Consider the following 19,690-nt stretch of genomic DNA (forward strand, 5'->3'; position numbering starts at 1 on the left):
TGTCAATCGAAATTGATGTCAAAAGTGCTTACAAAAATCACGGCAAACCTGTTTTCAGGGTTTGGGCAAGTGACATTCCCAGGATGAGATGAGCCTATGGGCAATTTAACGTCAATTTCAGTCGACAGCAGGGGGCGGTGCCGCAAAAAACAAACAAAAAAAAAACAAAAAACGTCCACCTTCTTAGGTGGCTAACAAGAATATTAATCTTCTTGTTATTCCACGTGTAATATTAATCACAATATCATGTTCAGACTAGTGGTGGCACATAAAACATTGCAAAGAAAAAAATTGACTTTACTTCCATTTCAATCATAATCTTGGTCCATCCAAACAGAAAAAATGTGTCAAGAGTTGCACCTTATTTTTTGTAAATAGAGGCTGTGTTGACCCCATATTGTACTGTCTTGCACATTAAATACACCAGACATTCCTGCTTATTAATCCAGCATACATAAACATTTTTATTCCATCATTTCACTGAAATTAGTTCAAATATAGATTCATGCATTTTAAATCAGAATTCTACGTAAAACTATGTAAAATCTTTTACAAACCATTAAATGTCAAAACCCCCTATTTAAATCATACACAACGGCACTTTTGGTGCAATTCATCACTTTACTCATCAAAGACATGAATACAAAAATACAGGCGCCTAAAAAAAAAAAGAAGAAGCAGCAACATTTCGTACTGTGTACCAAAACTTTGCTCGTCTGAAGGTAGTAATGTTTTCAGTGAATGAAGTCATGAGGTTTATTGTTTGCATTGAGTTGCCAAGTGCAAGAAGTGCACATGGAAGACTTGAGGTCAGGCAGGACGTGCGTCACGTGGAAAAACGCATCAGGAAAGAGTCGACGGTTGTCGTCAGAATTCCATTCTTCTCAAATTCGGCATCGGTCCGAGTATCTGGAAGAATAAAAGCATTTACCTTTGGTGTTCTAAAGCTACCCCGTCATGGGGTTGAAAATTTCATGTTTGGAAATAATAGTTGTCACGATACTTCGATTTAATTGAAACCATGCCAAAAACTGGTGTTGGGGTTGCACCACGAGATATGAGGAGTGTGACGATATATCGATATCGCGATAAATCATCATACTGTGTCTCCCGATAGATTATCGATACGTCTACACAAGTGTCGCGATATTTGTTGTCAACATTCATCCACTACAACGGCTCCATTGTTCATGACTTATTGAGCAATTACTTGGCGGGCCACTAGGGGCAGTGCCTCATAAGAGTGGCGGGAAAATGGACCGAAGACTTCAGGCAAAGAAGACTCATGAGCTTAATTTATTTATTTTATATATATATATATATATATATATATATGTATTTTTTTTATATGATTTTTATATTATATATATTTATATATTACATTATGTATTATATTTATATATATTTTTATGATTATATTATGAATTATATTATTATTATTATTTTATTATTATTATTTTATTATTTATATTATTATTTTATGATTAGTTTTATCAGAGATTATCATGGTTTTATTACCTGGGCAATATCTCGATAATCGTGGTATCGTCATATTGTGACATAATCGTTATCGTGAGCCTTATATTGCAAATCTCATCGTATTGTGAGGTAGCCAGCGGTTCCCAGCCCGACTCGATATTACCCAAACGGTTTAGGCTTCTTTTCCTTCCTTTCCTGCAAGAAAAACCTAAAGTAATCCGTTTGTCGTTATAGATGGTAATAGTTCTCATTCTGTTTTTGTTTGGGTTTTTTTCCCCCCCAGTTGAGCTCAGTGGTAGTCAATCAATTTCTGCCACTCAGAAGTACCATGTCGTCTATCGTTGACAAAAAATAAAAAATGGATGATGGCTCACCAGTTACAAACACAGGAAAACGGGATGCAATATTCTGGACCTGCAAGTGCACCAGACAGGCAAGATAGTCGGGATGATCCCTGGACTTGGCGTCACATTCGTGGTAAGGCAAAACTGCGCAGAGTCCCGCCTCTTGGGACCAGCTTAAGAAATGTTTCTTCTCTTCTGCTTCTGTGCTGAACCTGAGACGTTGGGAGGAACGTTTGAGCCGTCAAGTCAAGGAGTCAAGCTGAAGGTTGCGGAGGACTCAACCCTACCTGGCGTTCTCCTTGAATTGCCGACTGTCTCTGTAGTGTAAAAACCACTTCCACTTTCCCGTTTCGTTGAGCTCTTGCAGGACCTCCAAGAACCTTCTCACCTTGTCTTAAGAGTCAGAGGTGTGCATTTTATTCTGGCACGATGACACAAAGTCAACATTTGACAACTCCAGCACAAAAAGAAGACCTACCCAGGCTGAGGGATTCCAGCGACGGCCTGTCGAACACCACAAAGCCGCCGCTGAGAAAGATTTCTTGGTGGGTGAGATTCACAAGATCGTGCGGTTCGTCAATGCCGGCAAACAGCACGTCCGGCGACTTTTTCAGTTCCAGCAGATTTGGAACCTGAGGTGACAAGAGAGCAAAATCCAGAGGTGGCAAAAAAAGTAGTCGAGGTTCGGTATTTGGTACCTGCACGTGCGTCGAAATGAAAGATGAAACGAGTTAAATCACAAGTTGGCTTGTTGTACCTCGGAGAGGTGCGCGGCGATGTCCTCATTCCTGATGATGACGAGCAAAGGCGAAGACTCTTCGCCGAGGAAGAACTGTGCCGCTGTATGACCTGCTGCTTCTAAACATGCCTATGAAAAGTCGAACAGAAAGCGATGTCGATTTTCCCACCGCTGGGAAATGACTTACAACTTCTGTTTGGTTACCTTTGTTTCAGCAAAGAAGGACTCTTCTGATGTTACCAATATGTAGAAGCGGTATTTTGTTTTCCACGAGTTCATCCTGGAAGTTGGTCGATCCTCCTCCGGCTTGCTTTTTAACGGCATGATAACAACTAAACGATCCGAAGGATCGGCTCGTAGGCTTTGCGGGTTGGAAGGTGGACCAAGCGTACGCGTCATGTTGGTCGTCGCACTCTGACGACATTTATCTGTTGGACTTGACTTTGTGTCGATCGCGTCTTTTGCACCATTGGAAAAAGATACTCCCTCGAGTTCATCATCCGAGCATATGGGAGCAGACGTGTGGTCTGCTGCAATCTCGGGCTGGTTGTTTTCACCCACGTTGACCTCTGATACTCTGCACGGCTGATGGTTTTGATCAACCTCATAAAGATGTTCATCTCCAACTGATAAGGGGTCTTCAGTATTTGCTGCCGGATTAGGTTGTCTGGTTTCACCAATCGTGAGCATGGACACTCTGCACGTGGCGGACTGTCCTACAACATTTTTGGGAGACGTTTTGGAAATGACAATCTCGCTTTCAGTCTGGTTTGGAAACGTACTTTCAGTTGGACTCTGGTGGCCTGCGCTGGGTTGAACCTTTTCTCCAGTTTTAAACCCTTGCTCATCTTGTCCTTCCTCAGTTAATTCCACATGAGTTCCAGAATTTGCAGTTTCACACTGGATGAAATGATTTTGTTGATGGTTTTGAGCAATGGTTGAAGGCTTTTCATCGGTACCTCCTACGATAGCAGGCTGGTTGGTTTCACCGACCTTCAGCAGCGACACCCTGCACATCGAGGACATCGACATTTCTGCGATGTTTTGGGGAAAACTGGAACTTGTCCGGTTCTGAACAATCTCTTCAATCTGACTGTGTGTGTCTGTGGGTTTTGTACTTTTTCCAGAAAAACTCCGTATTGGAATTATGGCCCCACAGTGGCTCTCTTGAACCTCATTTTGTCCCTCTTCCACCAATTCTAAATCGGATCCCAAATGTTTTACAGTTTTATGCTGAATGAAATGAGGTTGTTGACGTATTGGAGCTATGGTAGCCGCCTTGTTTGGTCGTTGTGTCCCCAAACCGTACGTTTCTTGCATATTAAATATTGCCATCTTGCAGTTTAGCAGAGAGATATTTTCAGATGTCGAGGCATGATCGGGAAAAATGACTTTTGACGCAGAGTCACAAGTGTATCCCGACGTGGTGTCATCTGAGATTGCGTCATTTCGACACCTTCTTGTCGACTGCAATTCAACGTTAGCTTGGCGTATCGGATTGTCGAAAACTTCTTGATTACGTTCTGCAACGTGAGCTCTTTCGGAATCTCCACGGTCGGGGACGACAGATAGCGGCGCATCGCTCAAATCACTACGATTTTCCGCAGTTGAAATGCGGAGAGCCTTCTCGTCAGATCCTTTTACCAACTGATGGTTCGTTCCATGACAAGAATCCTTTGTAAATCGAAGGTCCTCAATCTTGTCCGCTTCAGGTTCTTCCCTTGCCAAGACATTTAAGTTGCAGAATGCGTTTGATTCTTGCTCATTTATTTGAAGCGCCGCTTCTTTCGGAAGCTCCTTTTCGCTGACAGATGAGCCTCTTCCATGTTGTAGCAAACTGATCAGTTCTGTGGCATTTGCCTTTTTAGAGCTGCCGTTTAAATCGATCTTGCCTACGTTAGATCGATGTGACACACGGTCCAGTCCAACAACAATACCGAGATTCTCCATCTCAACCGAGAGCATCGCCATCTCTCCTTGTACACGACTCGCATCCTCGTTTAGAGAGGTTGGACCAGTGTGCGATGCGCAGTGGGCTTTATTCAGAGTCTCTGCAGAGAGACTCGTCGTTTGGTAACTCTGGAAGAAGAAGCAACAACAAGAAGGTAAGAAATTGTTGAACTGAAACTTGAAAGAGTTTGTCTGAGTTGATCAGAACCAACCTGAAACGTTAGTTGCTCTTCCAGTCCTGTTGGTGAGTCAGACGCGTTTCTACGGTTGACTTGAGCATCTGAAGGAAGAAGCTCGAATCTCTTACAGTTCCCAAGAGACAAGTCCAGAATATCAGATTCTCGATCCAAAGAGGAAGGCCCGCTAAAGTCTAAAGTGTTAGGAACAGAAAGTTCTGAAGTATCTTCCACACCCAGTGGAAGATCAAACCGATCCACCTTGAGCTCAGCCTGAGCCCGGGCTGGAACGTCTGCTTCGGAAGAACTACCCTCATCCGAATGCGGGTTTGCATTCTGGTCTGGGCCCAGGTCAATCAACCTTGGCGTTGAGCGGCTATAGAAGAAACCAATCCACATGTGGACAATGAGCTGCATGTCTTCACTGGTGTCTCCAAAAGAAAAATCCCATGGGCTGTAAAAAGAGAAGAACGAGACACGTGCCCCGAAATCAACCGGTTAAGAAAACACTTCGCATTTGTCTCGGCTTTGTACGTACCCGTGCAAGGCCCGCATGATGGTTCTGTCCTTTGGGTCGCTTGAAAACCTGCTGTCTCGACCAAAGTCGTACTTGTCCTTCCACTGCCGCGTCACTCGGATCGATCCGTCTTTACAAACAAAGTTGCGGCAGCGTTTGAACGCATTCATCCATTTCCTTGAGAGGTCTGAAGGCAGACAAGTCTTGTTTTCGTGAAAGTCTTCCAAATCATCAAAGGCCTGTGGCGTTTCGACGCCACACTTTGCATGTTCCCTATGCAGCAATCCAGCAGAACCGCTTAAAGGGGACACCTGGAAGGGTGTTGCCGGTAAACCAAAGGGCATCGAGGCAGACTGCGGTAACGAGTACGAATGTTCTTTACACAACAAAGGAAGCAATTCAGTGCCTTCCATGAGAGCGTTTGGTGAAGTTGTGAGTCGAGGCTCTCCGAGCAGAGTTTCGACAACCGACACTTCACCGGCACCGGTGTCATTTTTGGGCTGGTCGCTCATCCTCAAACCTGACTGAGGCTGCCTCTCGAATTCTTGGTCTGATTGCGAGGGGCCCTGCTCATTCGTGGCCCCCAGTGCCAGATCGGCAAGTAAATTCAAACCATCTGTTGATGGGTTCGAGGTTGACGCTTTCTTCCGGAGGGAATAGTCCCGAGCACGGTCTTTGACTGGTTCATCGGCGCGAGATGGCCGTTCAAAATGCATCCACCCTGTCAAGAGAAAAAAAAAATCAAAGTGAAAATCACAATGCACGCACAGAGAAACGAGTACACGGTGTTCCAACTATGCCTTGCATTTGCATTTTTAGGGTTGGAACACCCATGGAACTCGGTTCGTCGAAACCAAATGAAAGGAGGGTGAGGAGATTTATTTCAGAGAGTGCAGTCGTGAATTGTATCAGTCAGTTCCTCTCCTCGAGAGCCTTGAACCGAGTGTCTTCTCTCTTTTTTTGTGTCGTGTTGAAGTCTTCCAAAATCCAGGAAGACGGCTGGTATTGAAGGGGTTTGCTCCAGTGAAAATGGCTGGGATCCATCCATCCATTTTCTTGACCGCTTATTCCTCACAAGGGTCACGGGGGGTGCTGGAGCCTATCTCAGCTGGCTCTGGGCAGTAGGCGGGGGACACCCTGGACTGGTCGCCAGCCAATCGCAGGGCACACAGAGACGAACAACCATCCACACACTCAAGAACACCGAGGGACAATTGGGAGCACCCAATTAACCTGCCATGCACGTCTTTGGAATGTGGGAGGAGACCGGAGTACCCGGAGAAGACCCACGCAGGCACGGGGAGAACATGCAAACTCCACCCAGGAAGGCCGGAGCTTGGACTCGAACCCGAGTCCTGAGTACTGGGAGGCGGACGTGCTAACCACTCAACCACCCATGGCTGGTATTCATTAAGTTAATAGATTTTAAACAGGTGAACCTGACAACCATCAAATACGTGAGTGAGTACCACTATAAAGAAAAAAAATGTGACTTACATGTCTTTTTAAAGTGTTCCCGCGAGATGTCGAGATGCTTCCTGAGTCTTTTAATTCGATTCCACTTTGGGTAAATGGCGGGAGGCCTGCATAAGATTTCCGCTTTCTCGCCTTTCCTGATGCGAGTCTCTTCCGCTCCTTCGTGCTCGAACCTGTCCGACATTTCTCCAGCGTTGACGGACGGCATGGTTGAGTGTTCCTCAAGGTCCACCGCGGTGTCATCCGCACTCGTGACGTCGTCGCCGGCAACTCGTTTTTTCTTCAAACGAGGCTCCGTCTCAGCAGTTCCATCTTGAGGATTTTCAAGTTGATGTTTTGCAGTCTTCCTCCTCGAGAGGACGCGTGTCGGTTCATCCATGGCCGCGCGCTGATCATGAGAGGCGGGACCAACGTGTTCATTCACAGTCTCCGTTTGATCTTCACCATCTTCTGACGCCAGAACTGTGCTTTGCTCTGGACTTCCTGTCTGGGATTCGATTATGGTCCGACAATCTGGCAGTTCTGGAGCCACGCTGGGCCGCTGCTCCGGTCCACGTGCGTCAGGAGTTGGCAACTGTTCAGCATCTGCCGTCTCAGACTTGGGCGGACGAGCAGTGTACCTTGAGCCGTGAGGAACTAAGACTCTTCCGCATTCACTTCTGACCGGCTTTAAGTTCCAACGCTCAAATTTGTCTCTCAGGGGAGCTTCGCAGTCAATCGCAGTGGTGCTGTGCATCGACCGCTTTTCCGGATTTGTCTCCTTTGCTTTGACTGATTGGATTTCAATCGTTTGAACGTTACGCCCTTTCATGACCCACCTTCGGAGCTTCTCCCAATCGATATTTGAGGCCGCTTTTCTTTGCGCAGCCTGACAACTCGGACGATCTCCTTCTGGAGGTTTTTTGACATTTTGTAACCTGGGACCCTCAACGGATACTTCGTTCAACTCCTTTTTGCTTTTCCAGAGTTTCCGGAGTAGTTTTCTTCCTTTCTTTTTTGTGAGAGTCGCAATGTCTGGACAATCCGAAGCCCTCCTGCGTTTCTCACACAAAGTCTTCTGTGTGGGGACGGGACTGATTGGACTCTTCTCACTTAGACTTTGCTCAGAGGTGAAGCTCACAATCAGCTCCGCTGGAACGTCAGCAGTCTGGAGACTTTTCACGTCTGGATCATCGGTCTTGTTCACAACTTGCCAATCATTTGCTGCAACTGTTGCTCCAGCTTTGATTTCGCCAGAACTTGTCTCCAACTTTGCAGGACTGACTTCACTTTTCTCTGTTACACTTTGCTCAGAGGTGTAGCTCACAACCAGTTCTGCTGGAAGCTCAGGAGTCTCTGGAGTTCTCACTCCGGCACCATCGCTTTCGTTCAGCGCGTGAAAGTTATTTGCCGCAACCGTTGCTTCACTTTTTGCTTCGTTCGCGCTCGTCTCCGACTTTGCAGGCGTCTTTGCGCCAATCAGCTGATCTTTCGATCCCGTTTGCAAGTGCTTGGTGTCGTGGCTCGCCGGTTCCACGGATGATGAACTTGATGCCGATCCAGGATTTAGCAGCACCGTATAAGCCTGCATGTCGTTTGCCACATCACACCGTCCTGTGTTTGGATCCGCGTCGGTTTCCTTGACGTCGCTTTCCGCTAAACGTAGAACCGGCAGAATTCTGAGGAATTCATACGAGATGAAGCCACAAGGTTTTGGCTCTGTGAGAATGCAAGAAAAGAAACACTTGGTTCAACTTCCACGTGAGACGGAGAGATTCTTTTCGTCTGCATTTACGTACCCTCCGTCGGCAACGCTCTGAAAAAGGAAAACAAATGTTCAGATGTCTTTCTTGACTCAGTGGAACCTCAAATTGCATCTTGAAATTGCAACTTTGAGGTTCCATTGTTTAACATTCCGAAGTACAACATGTTGAAATCACCTTGGTTTTTTATAATCGAAAGCTACGACAGCAAACGGGCAAGTGAGGCTGGGCGACGGTGACGTTTGGTTCCTTCCGTCATCAAGCAGCTCGTATATGTAACACTGCGGAACGGAAGCACAAACGAAGGGGATCGATTCCCACGACGCGTTTCGTCGTTGCCCGTCCCAAAGCGCCGTCATTACCTGAGTTCTCTCGAAGGCGACCGACAAGCCGGTTTGGGTGGTCACGGAGGCCAAGTGCTGCGACACGTGGCAGTCGAAGTCCCACGTGGGCTCGCCCGCATCCCGGCCGCGGTTCTCGCAAACTCGTCGGACTCTCCCCTGCGGAAGTCTTGCGCAATTAATTCACACGTCAACTGACGCGTCTTCGCGGGCCGCCGGCGCCATTTCCCAGTACCGTCGTCAGCCTGATGATGGCGATGTATCCCGATTGTCCGTCCTGCCAGCGCTCCGGGACCAGACAGTCGGAGAACATTGAGATGTAAACGCCTGAAAGACAACATTGAAAAATACTTCAGAAATGCAGAAATCGTCAGTCCAACAGAAACTTTTGGTAGCTCACATTTAGTTATAAAATACGTATATCGGGATAGAACGATTATCTGCGCTGATATCGGGCATTCTGATGAAAATTCGAATCTTTTTTTTTAACAAATCTCACGGGTAAATCCAAAACCATTTTAATTTCAGGGAACCATTTTTTTTAATTTTCAGGTAACTTTATAAGAGTTGCTGTTGACCCTGGGAACCTTTTGTTTTTGTTTAACGTTCAAACAAAGAAATGTGAAAGTTTAAGCTTTCAGGTACAGTCAAAGCTCGGCTTTCGAACATATTCCGTTCCAGAAGGCTGTTCTAAAAGCGATTTGTTCGAAATCCAAAACAATTTTTCCCATTATAATTAATGTAAATAATTTTAATCCGTTCTAAGTCTTAAAAAAAAAAACTTTTTCCAAGTTTGTTTTTTTTACACCATAAACTGCACTGTATACTGTTTACCATAAATTGAAAAGGGTAGAAATCAACAGTTTTATTTAGATATCCTATCTAAAATGATGACAAAAAAAAAACAAAATGCAAACATTTCTTTTTTAAATTCAATAGCTCTGCGCACTACTTTCCTCTTTTCTTCACCAGTTTTACCACTTGCACTTGCTTTCTTTGGACCCATGATTAGGGGCTAATACACGATGCAAAATAATAAAAAAAAAAAAAAGATTTGCGTAAATAATGAACAGGTCTGCTCCAAACGAACTCTGAACACGAAGGTGCTACGGAGGAAGCATCCCGGGCATTCGAGTTCGCTCGGCTCCCGAGTGAGTTGCGTTCAGGTACGCTCGGCTTTTTTCAGTTTGGTCGAGAGCCGATTTTTTTGGACGAGTTCTGAGACATAAAATTCTCAAATTTTCTGGTTGAAAACCGTTTTGGTTGAGAACAGAAGCGTTGGAAAACTGAGGTTTGACTATATTTTTAAATTTTGGAAAAATATTTACACTTTCCCCTCGTTTTCTGCTGGGGTTCGGTTCCAAAAAGTACCCGCAATAAATGAAATCCGCAAAGTAGTTGGCTTTATGGTTTACATTTATTAGAAATGTTTTAACAGTTCAGACACTTTTCTCATTGAGGGATTTATTACATTTTCTGAATTTCTCTCTTGTTTAAGCATTCTCAATGTTCAAACCTTCATCAATTTTAGAAAATAGGTACATTACTGTAAAAAAATTTTTTTTTAAAATGCATGCAAATATTGCATACAAAAAAATCCACGAGACAGCGAGACCGCAAAGGGAACACTTGTATATATATATAGAAACTATTATGTGTAAACATTGTAAGATATGTGAAATACAATATTTAATAGAACTATTTAATTGGTTTGTTATTAATCCTTTGAAGCAAATGACAATTTGTTTTATGTTTCTACATTTTTAGATGTGAAACATTTTTGAAAATTCCCATGTGATTCCTCCAAATAAAAGCGCCACTCACACCAATTATGACGTGAATATTGATTTATGATTGTGGCCACTCCCATAAACTTCCTCATTGAGACATTTACATTTTCTCACATTTCTCTCTTCTTTAAACATTCACAATGTTCAAACCCTCAGAAATGTTATAGAATGGGTACATTATTGTAAAAAATAAAAATAAAATTAAAAAATGGTGGCGAGTCTGAACACTTTTTAGCTATCAAAAGTGGGCGTGAACTGTCAATTCATGTTGATCGAAGGCTGGATGAAGGATAGATTGAAGGAAAAATTTGAATGGTGGACGACAGAACTCAACTCAACTTTATTAATTTATAAAGCACTTTGATTACTTCGAGACAGCTAAATGCAAGATGAGTATGAAAATATGAAGTAAGTGTTTAGTAACCTAAAGTGAAGCCGTTGACATGCGGTACAAAAAAAAAAAGAAAAAAAAGCATCCGTCAAGCCAACACCCGCAAACCGGTTGCGTGACTTTCATTCCTAATGCAACATGACTGACGTTGGAGCATTATGCTTTTAAATAAATAAATAAATTAATTAATATATATATATTAATAAATTAATAAATAAATATTCAAGATATGAACAGCAATATTGAGGATTATTTTTAAATTCATTTCCTCATCGTAACTTGTGCAATGTTTATTGTGGCAGTGCAGCGTGACGCTTTGGCCCGACAATTGATACCGCGACAATCCCTCCGCTATTTGTCAGTTTCAAGTCGACGCCGTGACAAAAAAACCCAAAAAAAAACAACGCTCTGCCTACGACATCACACCAAGATGACAAAATGTCCGCTTAATAGCTACGGTACAGTTTTTCTTTTTTTTTACCTTATAAAATGGTTTACCTTAATCAGAATTCCACATTGCATTGTAGACAAAAGGTATAAATAAATCCTGGTGGTTGAATCTGACTTATAAAAAAAAAAACCGAGACCAAGTTGTCATGACTACCACCACCTCCTTCTTCTTTAATAATAAAAAAAAAAAAAAAGACAAGGAAGCAGCAATTTCTACCAGAAGTACAAAACCGGTAGTCATGGCAACTTGGTTTCAGTTTCCACAACGAGGATCTACAAGGCGCATTATAACCCACCAGGATTGCACCTTTGGCTACAATGCAATCCAAGGTAAACCATTTTGAAATATCAAAACAAAAAAAAAACTTCCATTATGCTGTATGTTAGCAAGCGGACTTTTGTTCGGCAAAATTAGTTTGTTCATCATTTTGCTGTTTAATTCTAATGCTTCAACTCTCGTCAGTTTTACATTCAACTTCAACTTGAGTGGCAAAGAACTTGAAGCAAGCACACTCGGCCTCTTATTTGGAGACTCGTGCAAGCTGTTGCCACCTCTGCTTTCACTCTGCTTGACAATATGCAGTACCTTGTTACTGTGTGAAAACCGTTTTTGTTTTGTTTTTACCCTTCAAGGGGTCTCCCAAACTGGAACAGGAGCTCGTCCCGGTGAGTACTCCAGTTTGTCCAAGTGCATTGGCCTGTTGGGCGGGGAAAAAAAACGAGACAAATGTAAAAAAAATTATATTAATATGACCAATGAAATTGATTTGACAGATATTTGTACCTCATTGATGTCATGAAACAGCAAAAATCCGTAAGTTTCCTCCAGGTCATCTTCTGAATATCCCGCTTGTTTTCTTTTGGCTCGAAAGGCAGCATACTTAAAATTGGATACAAAAATTCATTTCCTTTTTTTTTTGGGCCCATAGTGAAAACATTTTGAGACACTCAAATGGCTTTTCACCTTTTGCTGCAAGGCTGGATTGTTAAAGAAGGAAGCCGATTTGTATCTGAACGACAACTTGGACTCTTCGTACAAGTACGCACTTTGGAGCGGAGCCAGAATTTTCTGTTGAAAAGCCTCCGAACATTCAGTCACTGGTACTAAAACACCTGAATGTGAAAAAAAAAGGGGGAAGACAAGAAGACGGCATTTGAGTGGAAGAAGTGGCGAGCATGGGCGAGTTGCGAAACTTATGTGGCGGTTTTTGTCTCAACTCTTCGCACTTTTATGGCAATTCATACCGGATAAAGTCATCGAGTAGATTCTGTTTTGAGGGAAGGTGTACGCGAATTGTTGATTCGCGTTTAATTTACAAAGGCGAAAGTGAAAGTTAAAATGTACTCAACTCGAAGCGGAATCGGTTCCACTTTCCATTTCGGCACTTCAGTTGTGACGTCGTCCTCGTGTCCTTGCTCGAAGACAAATGGGTCTCGTTTGAAACATGACCCTCCCCAAAAACAACAAGTCACAATAAATCTACTCCTGACCACACAAATTTACTTTCACTTCCTACCCGCCCGCCTGTGAGCTGAAAAGCGAGACGAAAAAAAAAACAAAAAAACATTGTTGGTCGACTATTTCCCAACCAGGAAATGAGGATGCGGCCACGTAGCACATTAAAAAAAAACACACACACACAAACTCAACAGAAAAGACTTTGATTAATTCCACTTTTTGCTCGTCCATCCAACGCGAGTGAAAAGGAAATTGCGTACCGACGGACAGCACAGCGCGAGTCCCCTCGCGAGACGAGGACGAAGAAACGAAAGCAAACGAAACGGGTTGCCAGCAGCCGCGTCCATTTTGAAACTTGTCAGAAGGGAAAAGTGGAGCTTCGTGTGGTGGGAGTTGCTCAAGTTACTCACACGAGCGCTTCCAACAAACATTCCTGGAACAACTTTCGACACTTCGCGTCCCTCCAAATATCGACATGTTCACGTTTTAATTAATATAACGAATTTGTTTACTTCTCGTACGTCGTGTAAACGTTTCTCGTGTCCAACTTTTGGTGTGAGAAAGGCGAGTGAAGCTGCATGACATATATGAAAATCATTTCATTCATTCACATGATAACTGATGCGCGTCACATATATCATTAAAACGAAAAACATTTAAAAGCATTCGCTTAAAAAAAAAAATAAAGAAAAAAGACCCAGGTTTAGGATTAAAAAAAAATAGACACACATGCTCAGTTAACTTGATATTTTTATATTTATGGTCCATCTGTGGTTCTATTTAATTATTTCCCATAACTTTTTTTTTCTTGTTAACTATTCACCAATGTGCACTTGCTGTGTAAATGATTGCCCTCTAGCTGGATCAATAAAGTTGTGTCAATCTGAATAGATCCGTACAAAAATTATTTTATATTATTTCTAATTATGCCTTTATCGTGTTACTAACACGTTTGTGTAAATAATTAGCAATAAGACTCTGACTTGCATGCAAATTCAGGTTATATTGATGCAGTATCTGTGATAGATAAATAATTACTGCCAAAAAAAAAATGCAAACTGGCCTATCTGGTAAAAAAATAAGACACAAAGTGACAAAATCTTGGACAAAATGACAACAAATTGAGGGTGGAAACTTGTAAACTTACAGACATCTGATAAGAATGTCTAAAAAAATAATGCTGGCAAAAATATATAAAAAAAAAAATAGACAATCAAACTATCAAAATCTGACAAACACTGAGCAAAATTGGTCAAAATAAGAAGGCACGTTTTCGTTCAGGAATGCAGGTATGACGTCATAGACAGAAGAACCCCGCCTCCTACCTTCAAGTTCTTTCCCAATAAACTTTTTTTGGGATACAAATTCACAAACGCAAGCTTACAAAGAATATATAATAGCCAAATAAATGAAGATTAAATACAAAAAGATGTAATGTAAACTCAAACGTCAATTTCGTAGATACGTCGGGACCGAGTACTCTTGTTTGACGTCACGTTGTATGCGAGTCGACTACATTTCCCAGAGTTCTTCGCTTTGATCGTTGGGGCTTGACCGACGTAAGAGCAGCACACAACAGCAACACACGGCGTGTTTTGCAGCAACTCGACACTTTTTCGGGGTCGCGATGGTTTCCGTCTGAATGTCCTGCTGAATGTTTTTTTGTTTTGTTTTTTTAGGTGGACGGCCGAAGATGACGACATGGAGATAACGCGGAACAGACCGTCCTTGTACGGAGACATCGGTAAGGAGCTTATTAGCACTTTGACTCTGCTCGCGAATTGGAACTTGTTTACCAAACTCAGGAAAGTACATTGCAAAAGGCAGTTTGCCATCTAATTGTGACCGAACTAACGTAGCAAGTTGGCTTATGTGAGGCTCACGTTTAAGCTCTTTAGCATTAGGAAGGCGCATGCTCAAATGTCTGCAGCTGATTTTGTTATTAGTCCTGTTATAATACTTGTAACATTATGACTGGCTGCTGTTGAACGTGATGATCCGATGTCAATTCAAAGAAATAAAAACTGTACTTTGCTGTGAGTGCAGCGCTCCAATCTGGTCGGGCTGGAACGATATCCAACCGTCACAATGCGATATTATCACGATATGAAGCTCACGATATTGTGGGGAGGTTGGCGATATTAACAAAAAAGAAGTCACAATATTATTAAAAAAATATATTTAAAAATGAGCTAAAAAAAACACAACATCGATGTTATGTTTTATTATTGTTATTATTCTAATACTTTTGTTGTTAATGCACGCACACATTGAGTCCCTCCACATATTGACTTGCTTCACAGGCATATTTCTGACATTTAACGGCATATTATTTTGAACAGAAGGGCCAAAACATCCCTCATGAAAATTAAATTGCACTGAAAAAAAAAAAACGAGCCACCAGAGGGTGCTAGAGCTGCACAAATGGAAATCAACCTGACTTGTTTAACAGATGTTGCATTGAAATGTCGTGAACATGACAACGATGACGATATGGTGGCAGTTTTAATATCACGATATTGCGCTTATCGTTACATACCTACAATCGAGTATCGATACTTTAATAAAATTTGATTATGAAAATAATATAACATGAGAAGAAAATTGTAATTATAATCAAGAAAAATCACATTACTGAAAGTGAAATAACTAGAAATTATGTAGCAAAGTGTATTTAAATGTCTTGCTTTTATACCTAAAATAAAAGTTGAATGAGTTAAATATAGTTACTGTAACAAGCATAAATGCAACAGTCTGACAAGCTAAAGTTCCGAGTTAAAGTTGTTGCAAAAGTTCGTCTTGCAAAATGTGTTTCTTTATACTTAATTTTATGCTACAACCACAAAAGAACAAACATTGTCAAATGCATACTTCTCTGAGAATGATTATCGCTGTAAAGTAGAAAAAACAAAAAAAAAGTAGACTTGCATTGGATGCGATGCGACGTTGTGTTTTGCAGCTCACGGTCTGGGCTTCTGGGCGGAGCGCTCGGCGGTGCACGAGGCGGCGGCGCAGGGCCGAGCGGCGCGGCTGCAGCAGCTGATCGGCGACGGGGCGGCCGTCAACGTCGTGGCCGTCGATTCCATCACGCCTCTGCACGAGGCCTGCGTCCAGGGACACGCGCGCTGCGTCGCGCTGCTGCTGGCCGCCGGGGCGCAGGTCGCAACGCAACACAACGCAACGCAACGCTGCAAAACAACAACTGGGAAATCATTTCAAGAGGAAGACAAGTCAAACATTTACAAGATGTTCTATGAGCATTCCGACTTTATATTCTTTTTGTGTAATATTATGAATAAAGCAGCAAAATGCACTCGTTTGATCTATCTCAGGAGGCTTCCATTTTGCCACTCGCCGTCAACTGACAATGACATCGCAAGGCTCAGGTTTCGACCAATCACGGCTCGGCTTGCAAATGTCACATGACCAAATGTCATTTGCGGTCAAAGCAGGTGGGCAAAATGGCCGCCCACTGAGGTGAATTTCGCTGCTTAACATGTTTCACCGATACAATATTGAGTGAAGTATCCCTTTAATTATTTCAGTGTGACGGAGGACGTCCGAGTTGTAAACAGAAGACAAAGAAAGCGTCAACGTGCTGCAACCTGCTTTTTTGCGCTTCTGCCCCCAGGTGGACGCCCGCAACATCGACGGCAGCACGCCGCTGTGCGACGCCTGCGCGGCCGGCAGCCCCGAGAGCGTCAAGCTGCTGCTGGAGCACGGCGCCGCCGTCAACCCGCCGCTCTTCACCTTCTCGCCGCTCCACGAGGCCTGCCTGCGAGGTGGGAGACGCCGGTTCCTGACCTCAATAGGCCACGCCCCTTTTACAGGCACACATCCTGACTTGATTTGACCCATTTATTTTCCAACTTTTTTTTTTTTTAATCGTCAGGCAATTTGGATTGCGTGGAGCTGCTGATCCAGCACGGCGCCTCCATGGAGGCGCACGACTGCCACTACGGGACGCCGCTGCACGTGGCCTGCGCCAGCAAACACTACCACTGCGCCAAACTGCTCCTCAACGCCGGTCAGTCCGACAGCAAGACGGAAAATACATCAAATGCTAAATCTGGGCCACCTGGACAAATTTGTTGTCTGGCGAGCCGCCACTTGCTTGATATTTTTTGTTGTGTTCAAGCAAACTTGGAGAATTTGAGAGTGAGCGTAAAAACAAAAATGCGGCAATTCAGGCACAGCGATGGCCTCAGTTGTTAGTTTTGTGTATTTTTTTTACATTTTTTGGTAGGCTGATTTTTATTTTTTTTTCCCCTCAGTTTTTGTTAACTGAAGTTTTTAGTAGTTTTGCTACATGCATATCTGCTTTTTACCAACATGTTATAAATTTATTATCAGCTTTTATTGATTTTTGTTGTCATGTTTATGTCCATTCTTGGTCATATTTTAGTCCAGAATTGGTCAGGGTCTTTATGGCAGATTTTTGTGATAGTTTTTAGTTATTTTTATTTTATTTATTTTTTTACATGGTTTTGTTTAATTTTTGTTATTTGTCTTTAGTTTTGATCTTTTTTGGTCACATTTTGTTCATTTTTGGTTGGCTGAATCTTATTTTTTCCCTTCAATTTTTATGTCTTGTTTATGTCCATTTTTAGTCATATTTCTGTCCAAGATTTGTCAGATTTTTGTGATAGTTTTGGCGTGTATTTTTTTTTTTTAAATAGATTTTGTTTTGTTTTTTGGAGGCACAATGTTTTATTTTTTTGGCGCCAATTTTTTTTTTTTAAGACCATGGCAGTTTTAGATAGTCTGATATTTTTTCTCCTCAAATGAAATCAAATATGTCAGTTTATTTTGTATTTTTATTCAGATTTTTGTCATGTTTTTTCTGGCCTATTTTTGGTTCCCGGTTCATCATATTTGTGTTATTTTTTTCTGTGAAATACGTTCCCATGTATTTGATCCGAGTTGCCGACTGCCGTTTGTTTGCTTTCGCCCCTCACGCGAAGGCGCGAACGTAAACGCGGCCAAGCTGCACGAGACGGCGCTGCACCACGCCGCCAAGACGCGCCACGTGGACCTGATCGAGCTGCTGGTGGAGTTTGGCGCCGACTTGCACGCCCGCGACAACGCCGACAAGAAGGCCGTCCAGTACGCGCCGCTCGGATCGCCGGCGCATCTCTGCTTTCGCTTCTACGAGGGTGCGTACCAGCTTCCGGAAACATTTCCGCTCTTTTTTTTTTTTTTTTTCCCCTTAAACGCAGAATAACCGACCAAAAATTTGGGGAAAACAAATGCATGTAAATTCACGAGGCTAATTACCAATGCTAACAGTTAGCATTGGCAGTGTCGGAGCGAGTCGTGCGTTTACCTGTTGCGTTGTTTTGGTCCCGCAGACACGCCTCTGAGCCTCCAGCAGATGGCGCGTGTGGCCCTGAGGAGGATCCTGGGTGCGAAGGCGCTGCGCGTTTTCTCCCAGCTGGATCTGCCCAAGCGCATGGTGGCGTTTCTGTCGTACGCGCCGCCTCCCGTCTTCGACGTCTGACCGGCATTTGTTTTGTTTTTTTCTCGGCTGAATCAACACAAGCTTTGAACATGGTCAGTCGTGACATATTCATATACGTTTCTTTTTCATGGAGTCTGAGATATCTCAAACTCAACACTGGGACGAAAATATGCTGTCTGCAATATTACACAATCACGGGACTTATATTCCAAGTGGAGTCTGTGATACAGAAGTCCCCGATATAAATAAAAAGTTTTAAAAACTGATTGAGAGAGCAACGTATGAGACAAAAATATCTCTCATTATTATATGAATAAGCTTGGCTAAAATGTACATTTATGAAAAGTGAATTTACTGCCCATGCTTTCTGTCGGCGTAAAAATCAGGATGACAGAACATTTGGTGTCCTTATCAAGAACAACGAGGCCGAGTTTGAAACGCTTCCTGTTTTCATCCTCCTTTCAAATTTATAGTGTCAAACATTAGAATGGCGCCATCTAGGGACCAGCATTGGAATTGCACCCAAATTAAAATAAGCCAGATAGTTATGTAAACTCTACTAAAAAAAAAAATAATCTGCAAAATGGCGGGACTAACAATGGTGGGGGGGTTTAACTGTATGTTGCTGTAATTATGTACATTTGTAAATAATACAAAATGTTCTACCTCGATATGTGATGTGTGTGTATAAATAATGTTATACTGCTACCTGATAGGTTTGTTGATTGTTCCTTCTGTTTGGGTTAAACTACAACAATGGCACCAATATCAACAGAACGCCATCCTGAAACCGTATTCAATTGCTAATTATGTTAAAAAAAAATAATAATTAAAAAAGTGATTAGTTCCACTGTAGTCTTGTCGCTGGCTCAATTTTGAGGTGCAGTCTTGTGATGTCAAAATGCAAATGGTGGAAAATGAACAACTTTTTCAATCTCATTTGTGAGCACATACAAGCAAGTCAACTCATTTCAAGGATAAAATATGCAGGATTTCTTTTTTTTATTTTTATTTTCTCAGAGCATTTCCTCTGACATTACAACTCGTGTTTTATATTCGATTGAAAAAAAAAATGATGCAAACATGCTGACTACAAAGTTGACATGACATCAAATTGACATGAAAAATAAGAATAAGTGGGACGAGTTGACAGATACAGAAAAGCCGAAATCCAAACTGTGCTCCAGGAAAAGATTCAATTTCACTTAATTGGTTGGAAAATGATGAACTTTTTTTTTTTTTTTTTTTTTTTTTGGTGGCATACCATACGATGAGATTTTTTTTTCTGATGTGCAATAAAGCACAATTATATAACCCTAAAAAAAGAAAGAAAAAAAAAAAAGGACGACAATGGAGTTGGTTAACTCGATTTCTG

At 42.4% G+C, this 19,690-nt stretch overlaps 2 protein-coding genes across 5 annotated transcripts; one reads left to right on the forward strand and one right to left on the reverse strand.

Moving 5' to 3' along the window:
* Positions 1 to 523: 523 nt before the first annotated feature.
* On the reverse strand, positions 524 to 13,419 carry tasor2 (transcription activation suppressor family member 2). 3 transcript variants are annotated; one of them, XM_077517711.1, is made up of 17 exons: positions 13,265 to 13,419; positions 12,360 to 12,508; positions 12,180 to 12,275; positions 12,021 to 12,093; positions 9,000 to 9,091; positions 8,786 to 8,923; positions 8,601 to 8,704; positions 8,460 to 8,476; positions 6,703 to 8,379; positions 5,227 to 5,926; positions 4,725 to 5,142; positions 2,767 to 4,641; positions 2,581 to 2,691; positions 2,302 to 2,455; positions 2,111 to 2,216; positions 1,854 to 2,035; positions 524 to 909 (listed from the first exon to the last, which is right to left on the reverse strand). In XM_077517711.1, exons 1-17 carry the CDS (start codon positions 13,329 to 13,331, stop codon positions 827 to 829), a joined length of 6,042 nt encoding a protein of 2,013 aa, XP_077373837.1. In that variant the 5' UTR covers positions 13,332 to 13,419; the 3' UTR covers positions 524 to 826. The 3 variants fall into 3 exon arrangements, with proteins under 3 accessions (XP_077373837.1, XP_077373835.1, XP_077373836.1); XM_077517709.1 differs by having other exon boundaries at positions 8,601 to 8,923; XM_077517710.1 differs by lacking the exon at positions 13,265 to 13,419 and adding an exon at positions 12,746 to 13,229 and having other exon boundaries at positions 8,601 to 8,923.
* On the forward strand, positions 11,678 to 19,028 carry asb13b (ankyrin repeat and SOCS box containing 13b). 2 transcript variants are annotated; one of them, XM_077517716.1, is made up of 7 exons: positions 11,678 to 12,061; positions 14,534 to 14,598; positions 15,814 to 16,013; positions 16,486 to 16,636; positions 16,747 to 16,881; positions 17,819 to 18,010; positions 18,206 to 19,028. In XM_077517716.1, exons 2-7 carry the CDS (start codon positions 14,556 to 14,558, stop codon positions 18,352 to 18,354), a joined length of 870 nt encoding a protein of 289 aa, XP_077373842.1. In that variant the 5' UTR covers positions 11,678 to 12,061; positions 14,534 to 14,555; the 3' UTR covers positions 18,355 to 19,028. The 2 variants fall into 2 exon arrangements, with proteins under 2 accessions (XP_077373842.1, XP_077373841.1); XM_077517715.1 differs by lacking the exon at positions 11,678 to 12,061 and adding an exon at positions 14,319 to 14,413.
* Positions 19,029 to 19,690: the final 662 nt, after the last annotated feature.

The sequence above is a fragment of the Festucalex cinctus genome, chromosome 3, assembly GCF_051991245.1.
Source record: "Festucalex cinctus isolate MCC-2025b chromosome 3, RoL_Fcin_1.0, whole genome shotgun sequence".
Lineage (NCBI taxonomy): Eukaryota > Metazoa > Chordata > Actinopteri > Syngnathiformes > Syngnathidae > Festucalex > Festucalex cinctus.

What these genes read in the sequence shown, in the direction of transcription:
- asb13b (XM_077517716.1), top strand. Translation starts at nt 14,556, where the DNA reads ATGGAGATAACGCGGAACAGACCGTCCTTGTACGGAGACATCG. An exon ending in GTCCTTGTACGGAGACATCG is followed by an intron (nt 14,599 to 15,813) that starts GTAAGGAGCTTA and finishes TGTGTTTTGCAG; the next exon opens with CTCACGGTCTGGGCTTCTGG. An exon ending in TGCTGGCCGCCGGGGCGCAG is followed by an intron (nt 16,014 to 16,485) that starts GTCGCAACGCAA and finishes TTCTGCCCCCAG; the next exon opens with GTGGACGCCCGCAACATCGA.
- tasor2 (XM_077517709.1), bottom strand. Translation starts at nt 13,331, where the DNA reads ATGTCGATATTTGGAGGGACGCGAAGTGTCGAAAGTTGTTCCAGGAAT. An exon ending in TTTGGGAGACCCCTTGAAGG is followed by an intron (nt 9,092 to 12,020) that starts GTAAAAACAAAA and finishes GTTGTCTTTCAG; the next exon opens with GCGTTTACATCTCAATGTTC. An exon ending in GGAACACTTTAAAAAGACAT is followed by an intron (nt 5,927 to 6,702) that starts GTAAGTCACATT and finishes TTCTCTTGACAG; the next exon opens with GGTGGATGCATTTTGAACGG.